Source organism: Liolophura sinensis, chromosome 9 (assembly GCF_032854445.1).
Source record: "Liolophura sinensis isolate JHLJ2023 chromosome 9, CUHK_Ljap_v2, whole genome shotgun sequence".
Lineage (NCBI taxonomy): Eukaryota > Metazoa > Mollusca > Polyplacophora > Chitonida > Chitonidae > Liolophura > Liolophura sinensis.
Window position 1 is genome coordinate 22,451,229 of NC_088303.1, and position 17,365 is coordinate 22,468,593.

At 40.3% G+C, this 17,365-nt stretch overlaps 1 protein-coding gene across 1 annotated transcript; it reads right to left on the reverse strand.

Annotated features, from left to right (window-relative positions):
• Positions 1-749: 749 nt before the first annotated feature.
• Positions 750-15,266, reverse strand: LOC135475708 (sialin-like). Its single transcript, XM_064755641.1, has 10 exons — positions 15,224-15,266; positions 13,480-13,745; positions 12,071-12,304; positions 9,979-10,066; positions 7,276-7,406; positions 6,258-6,407; positions 5,503-5,635; positions 4,714-4,864; positions 4,261-4,351; positions 750-1,031 (listed from the first exon to the last, which is right to left on the reverse strand). Exons 1-10 carry the CDS (start codon positions 15,264-15,266, stop codon positions 750-752), a joined length of 1,569 nt encoding a protein of 522 aa, XP_064611711.1.
• Between the last annotated feature and the right edge of the window lie 2,099 nt (positions 15,267-17,365).

Here is a 17,365-nt window from a genome sequence, read left to right on the forward strand (position 1 = left end):
CATCCGCAGGTTGCTGACAGACCTTCCCACTTACGGCCGGAGAGGAAGCCAGCATGAGCTGGACTTGAACTCACAGCGACCGCATTGGTGAGAGGCTCGTGGGTCATTACGAAGCGCTAGCGCGCTAACCGACTGAGCCACGGAGGCCCCACTCCTGTTATCATTATACTGTGCAATTTACTGGAATATACATGTTACATTGTCTTCAGAGCGCAATAACAACGCGATTGACCGCAATACTGGTTTGTAAAATCTCCGGAAACCTAACTTGCGTGATGTCAATAAAACACATAGTTTCACATAAAGCACATATAATTACTGGCCTCGCTACTCTTTATGGTTCTTTATTCCTCCAGTGACATGCAAACTCGAGTTTCTTGTTACCGTTTGGAAGGCTTTCTAAAATTTTTTTTCAAGCTTAACTGGCGTCCGTTATCCAAAGTACTTAGTTTATATCGCCTTGAACTAGAGCAAGCACGAGTGCGCAATTCAAACCGTACAATAACTAATTAAGTTACACCCCAGTTGCAAGTATTATGCCACCCTTAATTCTTGTCTTCCTGGTGTCAAAATGGTCACGCCCACACTGTACAAGTAACATATACTATTTATTTATATATACATCACAAACGTCTTCCAGCTAACAACCATATACAAATGTGTTTTGACGTGTCATGACCATCCAGCTAGGTTCTTCTATACCAACTAACCACTGGTTGAATTATACTGAACTAGGGATTTTCAAAAAATCATGAAACTGACTCTAAAAACGTCTGTCCTTTTGGCTGACCGTTATCGAAAGAACGACGTGAATTTGACCCCGGATTAGGTACAATCAGCTGATTGGTCACCACATAGCCATTTCGATAGTGACTGCCCCTAGCCTGTTCTCCCAACAGCGCCACACTGTCCTCGGTTTCAGACGACCACCATTGTTCGTCAGACGAACCGAAGGGCACAAACACCAATGTGCCGAAGATATACAATCCAGTGCACATAAAAAACACGACCCTCCACTCCTCTTGTGTCCCCTGCAACATAAATAATGAAAACAGATATTGAAGTGGTTATATTTCAACTTCTTTACTTTTAATCCCCGGGACACACGAGAAGCGGGTTCAAATCCGGCCTTTGACCGGGAATTTGTAAATTTCCCCGCTTGTTCAGCCTAATTGGTAGATCACGTCCATGTGACCCAGTCTAACGTTAGCGTTGTTGAAGACCATCTGTCTTCCACCAGTATGAAGCATATCTATATGCCACACGTCGTGAAGTGGGTCAATAACTTGCCAAAGGGTCGGTGGTTTACAAAAGACACTCCGGTTTCCTCCTTCCATGAAACTGATCGTCCTCCAACATGTACAAAAATTGTTAATATGTCGTTAAGTAACAATCAAATAAAAAAAAAAAATAAACATACATGTAGGACATTTAAATTCATTCGCACCTACACCGTAAGTATACACGTACATACAGTGCATGTAGGATTTAACACAAATAATCATCGTTACGGTAGGCCTACATTCATTTAATGGGCAATACATGATATTGCACAGTGAAGGCTGCATATAAATCGCGTTTGGTCTTCGGTTTACTACGGTACTTTCTGGAGTGTGGGAGTCAACAAATAATGAAATTCTTTCCTCCGTCAACATATCCCCGTCAATGATTACGAGGAGCGTGGACAGCAGACAATGAACAACAGCCCTAGCGCTCCCAAATGCGTTTAGAATTAAATTAAAAATTACCTCTTCTGCCGTACAATACGGAAAAACCCGCTCTTTGAGATTCGTTATCGGTCCAAGTACAGGACGATTATGGGGTGCAATCCGACTGGTTTCAATGGACCACATATATGGGTATATAATAGAATTATTTATTAGAATTATGCCCCTTTAAATTCAGGCATGCAGATTTCCATCCCAGTTAAAAGCAAGCTCGCTGTGCAGGTCATATTACTTGATAACAATTGATCCCCAAGGACCTTCTTATTTACATCATCACCTATAAACAGCCTTAAGACCGCTGCAAGGTTCCGGCAACAGTGGCGGGGGAGGAATAGTGGGGATTTCTCCGGGAACAGTGGAGGCGAGGGAATACTGAGGATTTTTCCGGGAACAGTGGAGGCGGGGGAATACTGAGGATTTTTCCGGGAACAGTGGAGGCGGGGGAATACTGAGGATTTTTCCGGGAACAGTGGAGGCGGGGGAATACTGAGGATTTTTCCGGGAACAGTGGAGGCGGGGGAATACTTAGGATTTCTCCGCGAACAGTGGAGGCGGGGGAATACTTAGAATTTCTTCCCCGAAGCTCGAAATGAGCATTTCATTACCGCGCACACCCTTCTTCCAACGTATCGGATAATTAATTTGTCTTTTCACTGAATACATTAAAATAAAGCTTTGACATTGCACTGCTTCACATTTGGATGCTGGCTGATGTTAAAGTAAAACGTAAATGGAATGTGTATGTATGAATTTTCACATCAGAGGACAATATTTAATGTCGCCGTATTTTTTATAACGTAACAACTCAAGAGTATAGGCTAAAGGTTGGTGAGGGGCGATAAATGTTTTAATTTACTTACACCGTATCCTTACTCTAACCACATGTAGATATAGTAACATCAGTACATATTTATTCGTCTCCCCACTGAATCAATCATCTATTCTACCCCCTACACCCAGATTTATTCTGTTGAAATAAACGAGAGAGTGTTAAGCGGTAGGCCGCATGGTGTTCTTTTACACTTTAACACACTTACACTGTGATCTTAACAGAGTATCCCGTGCGCAGGAAGGTCTGCCAGAAACCTGCGGATGGTCGCGAGTTTTACCCGGGTTCTGTCTGGTTTCCTCCCACCATAATGCTGGCCGCCGTCATGAAATTCGTGAAATTCGTGAAATATTATGGAGTACGGCGTAAAACACCAATCAAATAAATAAACCAATAAATTACAGAATGTGTACTCCACACATAACATTGTTCGTTAAACCCCAAGCATACATATATAACATTGTTTATCAAAAACCATATCCATTGTTAATAATTCTTGGCACAGCCTATTTGATTTAAACCATACACTCCGTGCAGTGGTACCCAGGACATTGCCCCCAAGTGTCTATTTTGTGTTAAGTCCAGTTGGGCCTCAAACATATCCTATTTGATTGAGCAGATTTTGCTCGTGTTCAGCAAAGGCTCTACACCGTCGACTATATGTTTGAATTGTTTGACAGCGTCCATTGGTCTATATCATAAATATGATTATTAACACATTTCTATAATCACCTTTTTCAGATTATATATGTATACATTTCTGGATTGTGTTTTTAAAGATACAAATTGGTTTTTGACTATTACCTGACGTTTTTAATTATGTCCAATTATTTAGTTTGATTTTGAACGTTTTCAATTTCGTGTCGAAACCATTTTTCTGAGATGGCTCCATGTTTAAACATGTTCTCGCCACAATATGGCCCCTGTGTTGCCCACATGGCTATAAGCCTTAATCATACATTCAGTCATTCGTTCAGTGGTACATTAAAATTGATGCCCTCCAGTTTCCTTATCATCTCATCTGGTATAACGGCGACATATCTAACAAACACCATTGTCAGCAAAGGTGATATTTTTAAAAGCTACCGGTACTCAAAAGAAAGTCAACCTCTATCACTATGCGATTTATCCCGACCTGTGACCCATCCACATTCATGATCAATCCCAATCCGTTGACAACACAATTCCGTCATCATTTCCAATCGTTGTCTAATCGCTTTCTCTGATCTGCCCAATCCATTGTCAATACCATTCTGTTCTCAAGTCCCATTCCGTGATCAACTCCTATTTGTTAACCCCATTCCATGATCAAATCCGTTGTCAACCTCAATCCCGCCCCATGATCATTCCCATTCCGTATTCAAAACAGATTCGTGATGAATTCATATGGGTCCCATTTCTTAATGAATCCCAAAAAAAACCTCTTACCCCAGGTCACTGATCTATCCCAATCTGTTGTTATTCCCATTCCGTTCTTAAACTCAGTTTGTTGTCAGTATCGATTCATGATTAACCATGATTTAGGAATCAGTGATCTCCACGTTATACTACGAAGGAAAGATTAGGAAATAGTATTTTTAGTCATATTCATCACCTCTCCCACTGATCGGTTAGTTCATTCTTCCTTTCACTCAGTCATTTTTTCACTCCTTCAATTCCTTCATTCGCCTGTTAAGTTTAAAAAGAAGAGGTCATATAGCATACCTGGGTCGTGAGGACTGTGACCAGTACTGGCGTAATCATACCCACGAGCCCCGTTACTGTCATCAAGATACCCAGTAGTATACTGGCGTGTCTGAAACACGTCATTTATTTGAATATCACCCATAGATTGTTTATATCTGACTTGCTACTGATGGCATTCACAGGCTTCAAAATGTATCGGCTGCATTTGTCGATTTAGTTGTACTGTCAAAACAGAAAAAATGTGTTGATGAGCGAATACTGCATTGCTTTACATAAAACTAATGCTTACTTGTTGAGAAGCTATTTGGACTGAGAATGAAAGTGTTAACGCCATCAAAAACCACATCAGGATGTTCTCCATTGAGGTGATTAATAAATCGATCGACCTATATTCGACCGGAATATTGGGTTCTGTAGTCTACAAACACTAGTCTAAACCAATCTGGATTAAAGAACCAAGTAAATACTCACCTTGGAGCTATGTCGGTGAGGTTCACCCGGATAGTTAGCATTCCGGCTGAGGAGGAGGTACCAGCGATCACCAGCAGGACTACGGCGTACAGGCGCTGGTCACTGGTTAGGTAGGCTAGACCAAACAGCGCTCCGCCCGGCACTACAAACCCTGTAGAGAGAATCGTACGCCCACAAAAGATGGAAGTGATGTATTGAGTTACTGATTCATGCTTACACTAACTGAAGGATTGCAGAATGGTTTGGTAGACGAACTGAAGGACACACTGACATCTTGTCAAAATAATCCATTTACGATATCTTTAGGTCATTTATTCGTGTTGGCCTTGCTGATTTACTGGAAAATTTCACTAAAGATCGTTTGAGGGAGCGAATGGTTTAGCCACAGCGACAATATTGGGGTCTAATTATAAAGGCGAAAGATCGATTCTGGTGGCTATGTGTTTGCTAATCCATTGTAAGATGATTAAACAGCTGATAGATCCACTGACTGGGAAATTGGGTTGTACATAATTCATTTATATACACAAAAACAGAGGAGGATTCATTTTACTAGTACAGGCGTATTAACATCGTTTAAAGCTACCTGTACGCTTGCTACTTATCTCTCTTACAATTGATTGCTGTTTTATCCGGTGAAAGGGATCCGGAAACCTTTGCTCGATTAGGTCTACCTCACAGCTTGAGGATCCTTTTACGTGCTCGTATACCCTTGATTAAATCGATAGCTGATGTGATCGATCTGTGCACTCTTGCCTGTGCCCAAGGAGAATCAAGAATTAGCCGTACCTATACAAAAGAATAACTTTCTGGTAGCTGACACGGACAGGTATTTCTTCCTGATAAACATATCAGACACAAACCCGCACAAAATCGCACCAAGTAGTCGTCCAAAGGCGGGCAATGTGGACAGAAGACCATTCTGAAAACAACAGGATCACCAAAAAGTCAACCTGGCCTTACACAGTTCCATGACACATGCAGGTGTCCAGCTGTTTACATCGTGTAAATCAGACAGTCAAAAAGCAGGCCCCTTGCACAGTTGACAGTAACTGATTTATTTATTTATTTGATTGGTGTTTTGCACCAGACTCGAGAATATTTCACCAATACGACGGCGAGATTAGTTCACACTTGAATTGTGTATGAATGTAATACACAAAAGTACACGTCAGTTTTCAAAATACCCTAATAATACTTTTCAAAATTAGGGTGCAAGCTAAGATATTAAGCACTTTCTAACAATGTAGATGTACGACCAACATAAAAAATTTTGAAACCGGCTCCCCGTGGTTTGCGACCATTGGTAAAGCCGAGAAGCGATTTTCACTGGAATAGCTTTTCTTATACAGACCATTTTACGATAACGCAAGGCAAATGTATGCCAGCATGAACAACTCTATGCCAAATTATTAACTGTGCTTTAAATTTCTCCTTGGAAATTTTGCGTTATCCTTTGTAGAAAAAGGCTATGTTCAAGCAAATCGTTTTCGTGAAAATTGAGCACGGGAAGCGATAATATATTGGTCATGCGCGTTACACACCTGCTCTATGGAGAAACGCAGGACATCCCTCATGTACATAGGCACGTTAAGTTGTTGGACGAGCTGACAGAAGACGTTGACAAACTGACTGACGATGCAAGCCCAAAGCGGAAGTGACTTCATCATGTGAATCCACGGTAACCGCCTGATCTGAAAAAAAAAAGAAAATAAAAAAAGACGAAACACATTGCTTACACAGTAAAGCTAATGGGAACATTTTTCACTTCTGTGATACTGATAATGTCTTTGCCATTTTAAGAAGCCCAAAGAATATAGTTGTAGAGGGCTGGAAACCTCTGTTGCCTCAAACAAAGCATGGAAGTCACTTACGGAAAGGTACACATGGAAGTTATAAAGTGCTATAAAAGGTCGGACTTGACACTTAAATTCTACCAAAGTCATTCACTATATATACGAAACGTGATAAAATAAGCGTAGGGGAGGTGTTGGGGAGTGGGGTGGGAGTTGGGGTGGGTGTGGTCATGCCCGAGTGGTGAGGATGGTTCTAGGACAATCGCAAGAACGGTCAATTTGTGGATGCCTCCGCTTTTGCTGATTGTGAGGCCTTGACACATTCAAAAAATAATCTGTTAAATTGCCCACAAAGTCAATTGTCTGAGTGATGCTAGAATGCATTCTGCTATTTCAAAAGGTTATTCACTTAAATATAACAAACATATTCCATTAATTCAACATACAGATTATATTACAGGATATTATGTGACTCAGTATTATGTTATAACAACAGCTTCACTCATGTTACAATTAACAGATTAATTTTGAGAGTACTCGGTTATGTTGTCATAGTACTGCAGATGGTTGTGGGTTGCCCGGTTCCTCCCACAATAATGCTGGCCGCTGTCGTATAAGCGAAATATTCTTGAGTATACGGCGTAAAACACCAATGAAATAAATAAATAAATTTAGCAATAAAATTAGCAGTTCCCATTTGAAATCATTTTATAACCATGCTTAAGTTCAAACTATGGTATATAACATACGAGTGTCGCTCAGGTACCTCTTTCTTGTGAGACCGTGTCATGCCAGACAATATGTAATGGCGCTCAATCTCGGAAACTCTCGGGTGTTTCTCGGGCGAGTCGTAGACACAAAGCAGAATCCAGAGTATCCAGAGCAATGCTACCCCGCCTGAAACAAGAAAAGGTTTTCCATGTTAAATTTTAGTGAACTAAAGATTCAAACGTGACCAGTTTAGGGTTGGGTGAGGGATGTGTGTGGATGGGTGTAATGCTGGAAAGAGGTAAACGGCGGTTAGATTATTCAAGTATAGCCATTAGACGCGGGACGGACAAAGGCTCCAGCGGACAAAAAAAACCCAAAAAAAAAGCCGCTGACAAAGCCGTGCAATCCTCCCCTTCCTCCGGCGGACATAAACCCCGGTTGACAAAAGCCTCTCGATCAGTATTAAGTGTAGGTGGGAAATAACTTAAGTTGTTTGTTTGTTTGAGAAAACTTAAAACATTCCTCCTGAAATGACGTTTCAGATTTCAATACATGTTTGCGATCATTAAAACCTCTTCACACTCGTTTAGTCTCCTTGTATTCTAACCGTTTTTGAATACATCGGAAAGAGATATATCTCTCGGCGGTATACCGACCTCCATAGTCGACCTCCATTCCAGGCTTATCTGAAACCTAAAGCTGGTGTTAGGCTTTTTCCTATTGTTATTGTTATTGTTATTTCCTAACACAAATCTCAGACAACCAAAAGAGACAAAACATGCTTGTTTCGATCTTTTCGGAGTGTAGTTTCATTTTTCCGGATTTCGGGGAATAATACATAAATTTTAATTTACGCAATTAAAGTGGAATGCTGCCGATTTAACGTTAAGATCAATGATTCGTTTTATTTATCATATGCACCAATGCAGGGTATATGCAATAGGGAAAAATACACAGTAGCCTACAAAAAAATTATTATTTCTTATTCCTTTTAAGAGTATTCAAAACTAATATTTTTCTTGTGAACTACGATAATCAAATGTTTTAAATACATCTGTTCAAAAAGACAACATAAGATGCCTAACATAACAAAAGATGTAAACCGACTCAAAATGCATACATGATGGCAGGCGTGAGGTGATACTGTGAGTCGTAGTAAGTTATAACCTGTATGCCAAGCAATCTAGTATAGTGGTAGTGTGTAGAATAAACTTATATTTGCTCGATGGAAAACATTCGATAATAATATTAGAGACATCAGAGACAGTCATTTTGGCGATATTGTTTTGAAAACGTACGTGTACAACGCTTATGAGAGGAAAGCTGTTGAACCCGAGAGACAGATAAGCGTTGATCACAAATATTGGGGCCTCCGTGGCTCAGTTGGTTAGCGCGCTTGCGCAGCGTAATGATCCAGGAGCCTCTCACCAATGCCGTCGCTGTGAGTTCAAGTCTCATGCTGGCTTCCTCTCCGGACATACATGGAAAGATATGCCAGCAACCTGCGGATGGTGGTGGATTTCCCCCGGGCTGTGCCCGGTTTCCTCCCACCATAATGCTGGCCGCCATTCGTATAAGTGAAATATTATTGAGTTCGGCGTAAAACATCAATCAAATAAATAAATAAATAAATCACAAATTTTTGGATGAAAAAAAAAAACAAAGTTACACTGTATGAATTCCCGCCAACAAATATTTGATATCATGTTTGTTAGACTGTCGGATATGATTTGTCGGTTAATTAAGACGACGGATCTTTTGTCCGCCGAGGCTTTTGTCCCCCGGGGCTTTTGTCCTGGATTCTCCTTGACTGCAGTACTGGTTTATGTTTAAGATGACTGACTAAGTGACTGAGTGACTGACTGAGGAAGCTTACTGAAGATGTAGAAGACGAGGGGCCATCCTCCCGCCAGCGGTATATCACACAGCAGGCCCGGGACAGCATATGATATCACGTTACCTAAGTTTGCACCTGGCGGAGAAAACAGACACGCATTATCCTAAGTAGAGGTCATCGTAAAGAAATGAAACAGAAGAAGAAACTTTTTGAATGTGAAAACACTATGTGAGATGGAGCATATACTCGAAGGAATAAATTTATTTTTTTTTATCTATTTATTTATTTGATTGGTACTCAAGAATATTTCATTCATTAGACGGCGGCCAGGATTATGATGGAAACCTGGGAGAGCCCGAGAGAAACCCACGGACCATCTGCATGATGCTGTAAGCATCAGTAGGAAGGAAAACAAAACTACATCTGCAGATATCATTTATTTTAATCTTTTTTTCACTGAATACAGTCAACTGTATAAATTTTAATTTTGGTCGTATGAACCATATTGAAAACGTATTTGACCTGAGAACTTTTTCGACACCTTAATGTCCAGGTGTGAATAAAATTCTAATGAACCTTACTCATGTAGTGTGTGTGTGTGTGTGCACAAAAAGAGAACCTTACATTGAACACTCTTTTTCAAACCAGACAAAGGTCGGTGTGGGGTCATTGGTGACACAGACTATCAACACTGTTTACTGATCCCGCCTTACAAACTAATCACGTCGCAGTATATAATTTACTGCGAAAATAGGCTCATCAAAAAGAAGATATAGTTTCATTCCACTGATTCTTAAGAGTTGATTTTCTTTCTCTGCAAGCAAAAACTCTCAAAAGAATCCTGAGTAACAATTTCGTGCATCAGGTCATCCACACAAATGTTGCATGATTACAAGTAGAGGAAGCACTCGTACATCTTACCTGAAAAGCAGAAGGCAATCATCTTCGCCCTGTCGAACACCGGGGCCCACTTCGTCAACAGAGCCTGAACAGCAGGGTTGAACATGCCCTTATCAACAAGAAAAACAACCAACATGGCAAGGTTAAAAAATAATAGATGTGGATCAAATTAAAAGCTTACAATTCTTACGTATTCAGCCTGTAGCTGACCCACAGAAATTACCCTGTAGTGCCACTGCAAACTTTGTCCATAATACACAAGTAGTGTAACTGTGACTAGTAGTACACAGGTAGTATAACTGTGACTAGTAATACACAGGTAGTATAACTGTGACTAGTAATACACAGGTAGTATAACTGTGACTAGTAATACACAGGTAGTGTAACTGTGACTAGTAATACACAAGTAGTGTGTAACTGTGACTAGTAATACACAGGTAGTGTAACTGTGACTAGTAATACACAGGTAGTGTAACTGTGACTAGTAATACACAGGTAGTATAACTGTGACTAGTAATACACAAGTAGTGTGTAACTGTGACTGGTAATACACAAGTAGTGTAATTGTGACTAGTAACACACAAGTAGTGTAACTGTGACTAGTAATACACAAGTAGTGTGTAACTGTGACTAGTAATAAACAAGTAGTGTAACCGTGACTAGTAGTACACAAGTAGTGTAACTGTGACTAGTAATACACAAGTAGTGTGTAACTGTGACTAGTAATACACAAGTAGTGTAACCGTGACTAGTAATACACAAGTCGTGTAACTGTGACTAGTGATACACAGGTAGTATAACTGTGACTAGTAATACACAAGTAGTGTTACTGTGACTAGTAATACACAAGTAGTGTGTAACTGTGACTAGTAATACACAAGTAGTGTAACTGTGACTAGTAATACACAAGTAGTGTGTAACTGTGACTAGTAATACACAGGTAGTGTAACTGTGACTAGTAATACACAGGTAGTGTAACTGTGACTAGTAATACACAGGTAGTATAACTGTGACTAGTAATACACAAGTAGTGTGTAACTGTGACTGGTAATACACAAGTAGTGTAATTGTGACTAGTAACACACAAGTAGTGTAACTGTGACTAGTAATACACAAGTAGTGTGTAACTGTGACTGGTAATAAACAAGTAGTGTAACCGTGACTAGTAGTACACAAGTAGTGTAACTGTGACTAGTAATACACAAGTAGTGTGTAACTGTGACTAGTAATACACAAGTAGTGTAACCGTGACTAGTAATACACAAGTCGTGTAACTGTGACTAGTGATACACAGGTAGTATAACTGTGACTAGTAATACACAAGTAGTGTTACTGTGACTAGTAATACACAAGTAGTGTGTAACTGTGACTAGTAATACACAAGTAGTGTAACCGTGACTAGTAATACACAAGTCGTGTAACTGTGACTAGTAATACACAAGTAGTGTGTAACTGTGACTAGTAATACAAAAGTCTAGAAACTGTGACTAGTGATACACAAGTAGTGTAACTATGACCAGTGATACACATGTAGTTTCAATGTGACTAGTATTTCGGCATTTTATTTTGCCATTCCATCATCAAATGTGAGTCTCCTCATAATAGCAAAATAAAGTGCCGAATTATTGAGTCACAATGCATGGAATCCCTGCATATAAAATAAAATGCCAGGAACAGGAATGTCTCGTTCTTTTTTAATTTTGAATGAATTTCTACCCAAGCTCAAGATCTACCCAAGATCTTAATGGCGATGTTAATGCCGAGATTGTTGGACATATACAACAATCAACATACATTGTTGTTTACCTCTGAACATTGATTTATTTATTTATTTGATTGGTGTTTTATGCCGCGTACTCAGGAATATATCAGGCTGATCGACGGCGATCAGCATGATAGTGAGAGGATACCGGACAGTAGCTGGCAGACCTTCCCACGTATGACCGGAAAGGAAGCCAGCATGAGCTGGACTTGAACTCACAGCGATGGGATTAGTGAGAGGCCTCGGAAGGCTTTGCCTGATTTCCTCTCTAAACAATGCTGGCCGCCTTCGTATAAGTGAAATATTCTTCAGTATGGCATAAGAAAAATAAATAAATAAATAAATTCTTACCAAAGCAAACCCCAATATAACACGGAGTGTGAAGACCAGCCAGGGACTCTCCCAGGCTAAGGGAGGTGTCGTGGCCGTGGACAAAACCGCACATGACGTGGCAACCACCAGGACCCATTTTCCACCATAACGTGTAGACAAGTAGCCACCTATTATAGGGGATACCAGTCCGCCATAAAACTGGGCGGAGAGGATGAAACCTTGGGTTTCTTCGCTCCAGTCTAAGGACGTGGTCTGAAAATTATCAGTATAGACCATTGAATGAAGTGAGGTTAAATTTTATGCCTACTGATTACCAAAGCACAAAGTCGTACAGCCACGTTAATTAATATTCACAGAACTGCCCAGTTATGATTGCCTCTTTTTTGTTTAGTTTAGGGACTGAATGCTTTTCCCCAACTGAGTTTTATTTAGAACTGTCTACACTAACACAAGTACGAGGATTTACTTAAAGCAGCCATTAAATCTCAGAAGTTTGTTTACTGGTGTATTGACAAAGTGTGTATGTACGTACGCATGTAGATATGTATGTATGTGTGTACGTACCTATGTATATATGTATGTATGTATGTATGTATGTATGTATGTATGTATGTATGTATGTATGTATGTATGTATGTATGTATGTATGTATGTATGTATGTATGTATGTATGTATGTATGTATGTATGTGTTTGGTATGTGCACATGCACTATGTCTTCTTGTGGAAGGGTAAGCCCATTCCACCAAAGTGCTGCTGCAACTAAAGTATCATGCCGAAGACACCAGGCATGACACCCATCCAATCACATTTTACTGATACTTGGGGTTTAACGTCGTGCTTAACAAGGTCACAAAGGTCAGCTGAGGTAACATTATCGAAACATTCGGCAAACCTATTGGTGTTGGATAATGCTTGATTTTTAACTAAATATGATGATACTGTAATGATATTGGGTGCTGATAAGAAAGTTTGGACAACAATATATAGAGTTATATAACGATTGTCCCTCTGTGTTACAAATATAGCCCAAAGTTACGGTCTACGGTCAGTGCGTTGAATATGCTGTTGACGCGCCGCAAGGTCACTCTTTCGGAGTAAAGTATATTTTCTGTTTTTATGATCAACAAATTCTAACATTTTTACAATGTTTTCTGAAATTCAACCGGGGAACATCAAACTATATATCTGCAGTTTGTTAGGCGAAGTGATAAGATCTGCTTTAAGGTACGTTTGCACATGCAAGGTCTACCTTAAATTGAACTTGTTTATTTTATTCATAGTAGATTTTCATTTAAGGTTGCTACAGAAGGGGTCATGAACGTTATACAGATATCTTGTATAATGAGCAGAATGTCTCCGTCATCGCATAACTGACATATTCTTCAGTATGACATTAATTCATCTAAACATGTTCATTGTCTTTACATGTGGAGTTGTGGAGTTGGTTGGTGGACTGGAGGCTATGTCCACCCAGTGCAGCGCTGTACTGTTTGTTGGCGGCTCTACTCGCGGGAACATACACACTAGAGCCATACTCATGTCTTGCTGGAGGGAGAGGGTGACCACAGAGCCAGTGAAGCACGCGTAGGCGATCATCCACCGACACGACGTCCACACGGGCACGGATCTGGCGCCCAGAGCCGACTTCTGTCCGGAGCGCTGCTGAGTGTGCTCCAGAACTGATGCGTAGTCTGTGAAGAATGGAATATTGTTATTGGAAACCCTTCATAGACACTTCTTTATTTCAGAAAGAACTGTGTTCGATGAAATATCGTACATCAGTACTTCATCATTTCCGGCAGAAATGACACATAGTCTGTGTAGAATCGAAAATCGTTCCACATTACTTCCACATTACAACTCAGTTAATATTGAAGAAATGACCTATTGCGGTTAGACAATGATTAGACCCAGTTTGATTAAGACATAATGAACTCAGTTGTTATTTTAACAAGAGCCACAGAAATAACTATAAATAGAGAAGAGATATCACTGTTTCATATTGCCAGAGAAGAAATAACCGATAAACGGTCATAAGGTGAGGGGCACGCATATTTAAAAAAAATGTTCACCCATCACTTTCTCAAAATTGGGTAAAAGGGGATCAAAAGCAAAATTTTGTGCTCTCTGCAAACTTGGTTCTGGTTCCAGCAGTCACACTCTGTAACGATTAAACATGTTCTTCTTTCTTATGCATTTGAACGGACCTGGTATGGTAAGGCGGGGAGACTTGTGAGACTACTTCTTTTACAGTTTACTTTTACTCTTCTTTTCTTGTTATATGGCAAGCATGCGACTTATAAAGCTCCAAACATATACTGAAGCAATGTATAGGTGATAAAATCGAAAAATTATAGACAGCTCTAGTCGCACTGAAATATCTTTTTATCTGTAGAGTGGGAAAAATAACCGCACCACAAAAGTAACTTTCTGAAAAATTAACTAATACGCAGTTATGCACCAATCAGTTAAATCCATATATAACAGATGCTCACCCTGATACTTTTAACATGTTAAAGTTAATGATAGCTAGAGAACAGAACAACAAAAATTCGAACTCTTTGCCGAAATGCAACCTGCTCTCCATGGTGACTTTGTTAGTTCATTGTACTATGAAGGGCGCCTGACAAATTATGGCCGAATCTGATCACATTATATAGTTTATTTTTCAACACATGAAGACGTTAACCAGAATGAAACTTTGACAGCACGTAAAAATACACACATTAAAGATTCAGTAAACATTTTTTCTGGTTATGGTTAATCTTCATGTTGTAAATTAAAGACACAGTGCCACGTTTGAACGCAAAATTGGCGTTTTTGTTCAGGAATGCAGTTTTGGCGGGCTATAACTAAGCAACCATCTCTTTTATGGCCATATAACTTTTACGGGTGATTCCACCAGGTTTTATACATCTGATTTGGAAATTTACAGAACTGTGATGGGATTTTGAAAATTGCACTTTCTTATCTCCCTCGGGCCGATTCTCCGCCCTTACCGTACCAGGTGCAGAGTAACCTCTAGTAGTAGTCAGGTTGATCCTCATTGTGTGTGACGATACAACGATATGATACAACCTATTACCCCCCCCCCCCCCATTGATTCGGGGGGGGGGGGGGTAATACAATTTTCTGGCAAAGATCTCTTGTACAAATATATACCCATTACCTGTCCAACTGGCGCTGTCAATAGCGCCATAACTTCCTGACATTTCTACTGATGTAAATATACCAAGGCACTGTACAGATTCGTATTGAGATATCAGTGAGACATCGAGTCGATGGCCTACGCACAGGACTAGAGTGAAGAGTGTGATGAATAGTCATGCGCCATTGCGGACATTGAGTCCACCGTTCGCGTGATCCCGCATATTTTTACACTCAGCCGTTTGGGCAGACTACTTTCTGTATGAAACTGTCCCATATACTGATAACGATGATGAGAAAGACGGTTTTTTTCAAGCACCATAACTGCCGGGTCTAACAGAAGAAAGTGACTCGTATCAAAACATTATTACAGAAAAGTTCTTTGGATTAGCGCTCAAAGTACGTGTCAATACACTGTCAATGACCTGTGTGGCATGAAGTTTGGTGACTCTCACATGTGATTTGAGTGAGTGAGTGTGTGCTTGGGTTTAACGTCGTACCCAACAATTTTTTGGTCATATAACCACGAAGGAGTCCTTAGAGTTCATGTAATGTGCCGTCTTGTTGCAGGACGGATTCCCACCCCTCTTTTATCTGGCGCTGCTTCACTGAGACGACTTACCGAAGACAAGTAAGTCGCTCCACCAGAGCCATTATACTGAGACGGGTCAACGCCAAGCGATTAAGCTACAACTTCCTCTTTTAAGGTCTTAGGTGTAACCTGACCCAGGATTAACACTGGATCTACCGCCCCCACCCAATCCCCTCAACTGAGCCATCGGGACTAGTTAGATGTCGTTTGAGAGAGGCAGCGCTATAAATCCGCCTTCAGTGATTGATTAGTTGATTTAATTGCTTGTTGACATAAGACTATTCCACTTACACGATGAGGGTCAGTTTTATAGGTGAATGAAACCGAAGAGCCCGGGATAAACCACTAACCTTTGGCAAGTTAATAACGAGCTTTCTCATATACAGATATACACACCAAATAAGTGGTTTTAATGAACATTATGGTACGCAAACCGTCACAAGAGCATTCTCGATCGCTTCTTGCTATTTTAACCGCTAGACTTCATCACCATACTGACGGGTTCGCTATGTTAGAGTTAGCTATGGTACCAGGGGTCTTTCAAAAATCACACACGGGCACTCATTTTTATGTAACTAGCGAGATTTGTTTTTTTACTTTTTCGATTAACAAGCCTCGGGATGTGATTGGTTTAATAATCCCAATATCCTAAACACAGTATCAAACAGGTTTTATTGGTGATAGGATGTTCTAGATTCGGGAAAAGTTCCAACCGATGGATATGGATAGACATATTTGAGATATGGATGAAAGAAACCGGGGTACCTGAGGTACGCTATAAATGACAAACTTTTCCCATATATACGTACATATAGGCATACCATTTTGCTGGAATTGGTCTTCAGGACATCGCCGATGGCTTATTGCCATCAAGGCTCCAAGGACATTGAGATCGGGGGAATCTGCAAATTCCTTTTCTAATGTCTGTATTCAACCCGCAACTAGTGTGTCTTTGTGATTTAAAGATCAGCGTCTTAACCATTCGGCCAGAGGCCCTTGATAAAGCTGTGAGGAGAGCTTTCATGTCTAAGGGGTGGCGTGGCTATTGTTAATTTGCATTGGTATGTTTTATGCTGTGGTATGACCCGTTTAACATTATGGTTTAGTGTCGGTTTTGTCTGGATCATGGTGGGCTAAAGTCTAATATTATGATTTGTGGTTTGGACCGTTTCTTGCATGGTAAAGCCATGAAGGACTGATGTATCGTACTATGCCTTGGCCTGGATCTTTACAATGGTCGACTGATGTATAATATTGTGGTTCGGACTGTCTCGTGGTAAAACCATAATGGACTGATGTATCATATTGTGGTTCAAACTTGCGTCTGGTAAAGCCATGATGGACTGATGTATCATATTGTGGTTCAAACTTGCGTCTGGTAAAGCCATGATGGACTGATATATCATATTGTGGTTCGGACTTGCAATTAGAAAACACATGATGGACTGATGTATCTTATTGTGGCTTTTCCTGGTTCGGACTTGCGTCTGGTAAAGCCATGATGGACTGATGTCTCATATTGTGATTTGAACTGGTTCTTGGAAAACTAGCGTATGGTTCCATACTGTGTTT

Bases quoted from the DNA above. Each gene is read 5' to 3' on its own strand.
- LOC135475708 (XM_064755641.1), bottom strand. From the start codon at position 15,266: ATGTCAGGAAGTTATGGCGCTATTGACAGCGCCAGTTGGACAG. The intron at 12,305-13,479 runs GTAAAGACAATG...GATAATTTTCAG, and splicing joins CCAACTCCACAACTCCACAT to ACCACGTCCTTAGACTGGAG. The intron at 10,067-12,070 runs GTAAGAATTTAT...CTTGTTGATAAG, and splicing joins TTATATTGGGGTTTGCTTTG to GGCATGTTCAACCCTGCTGT.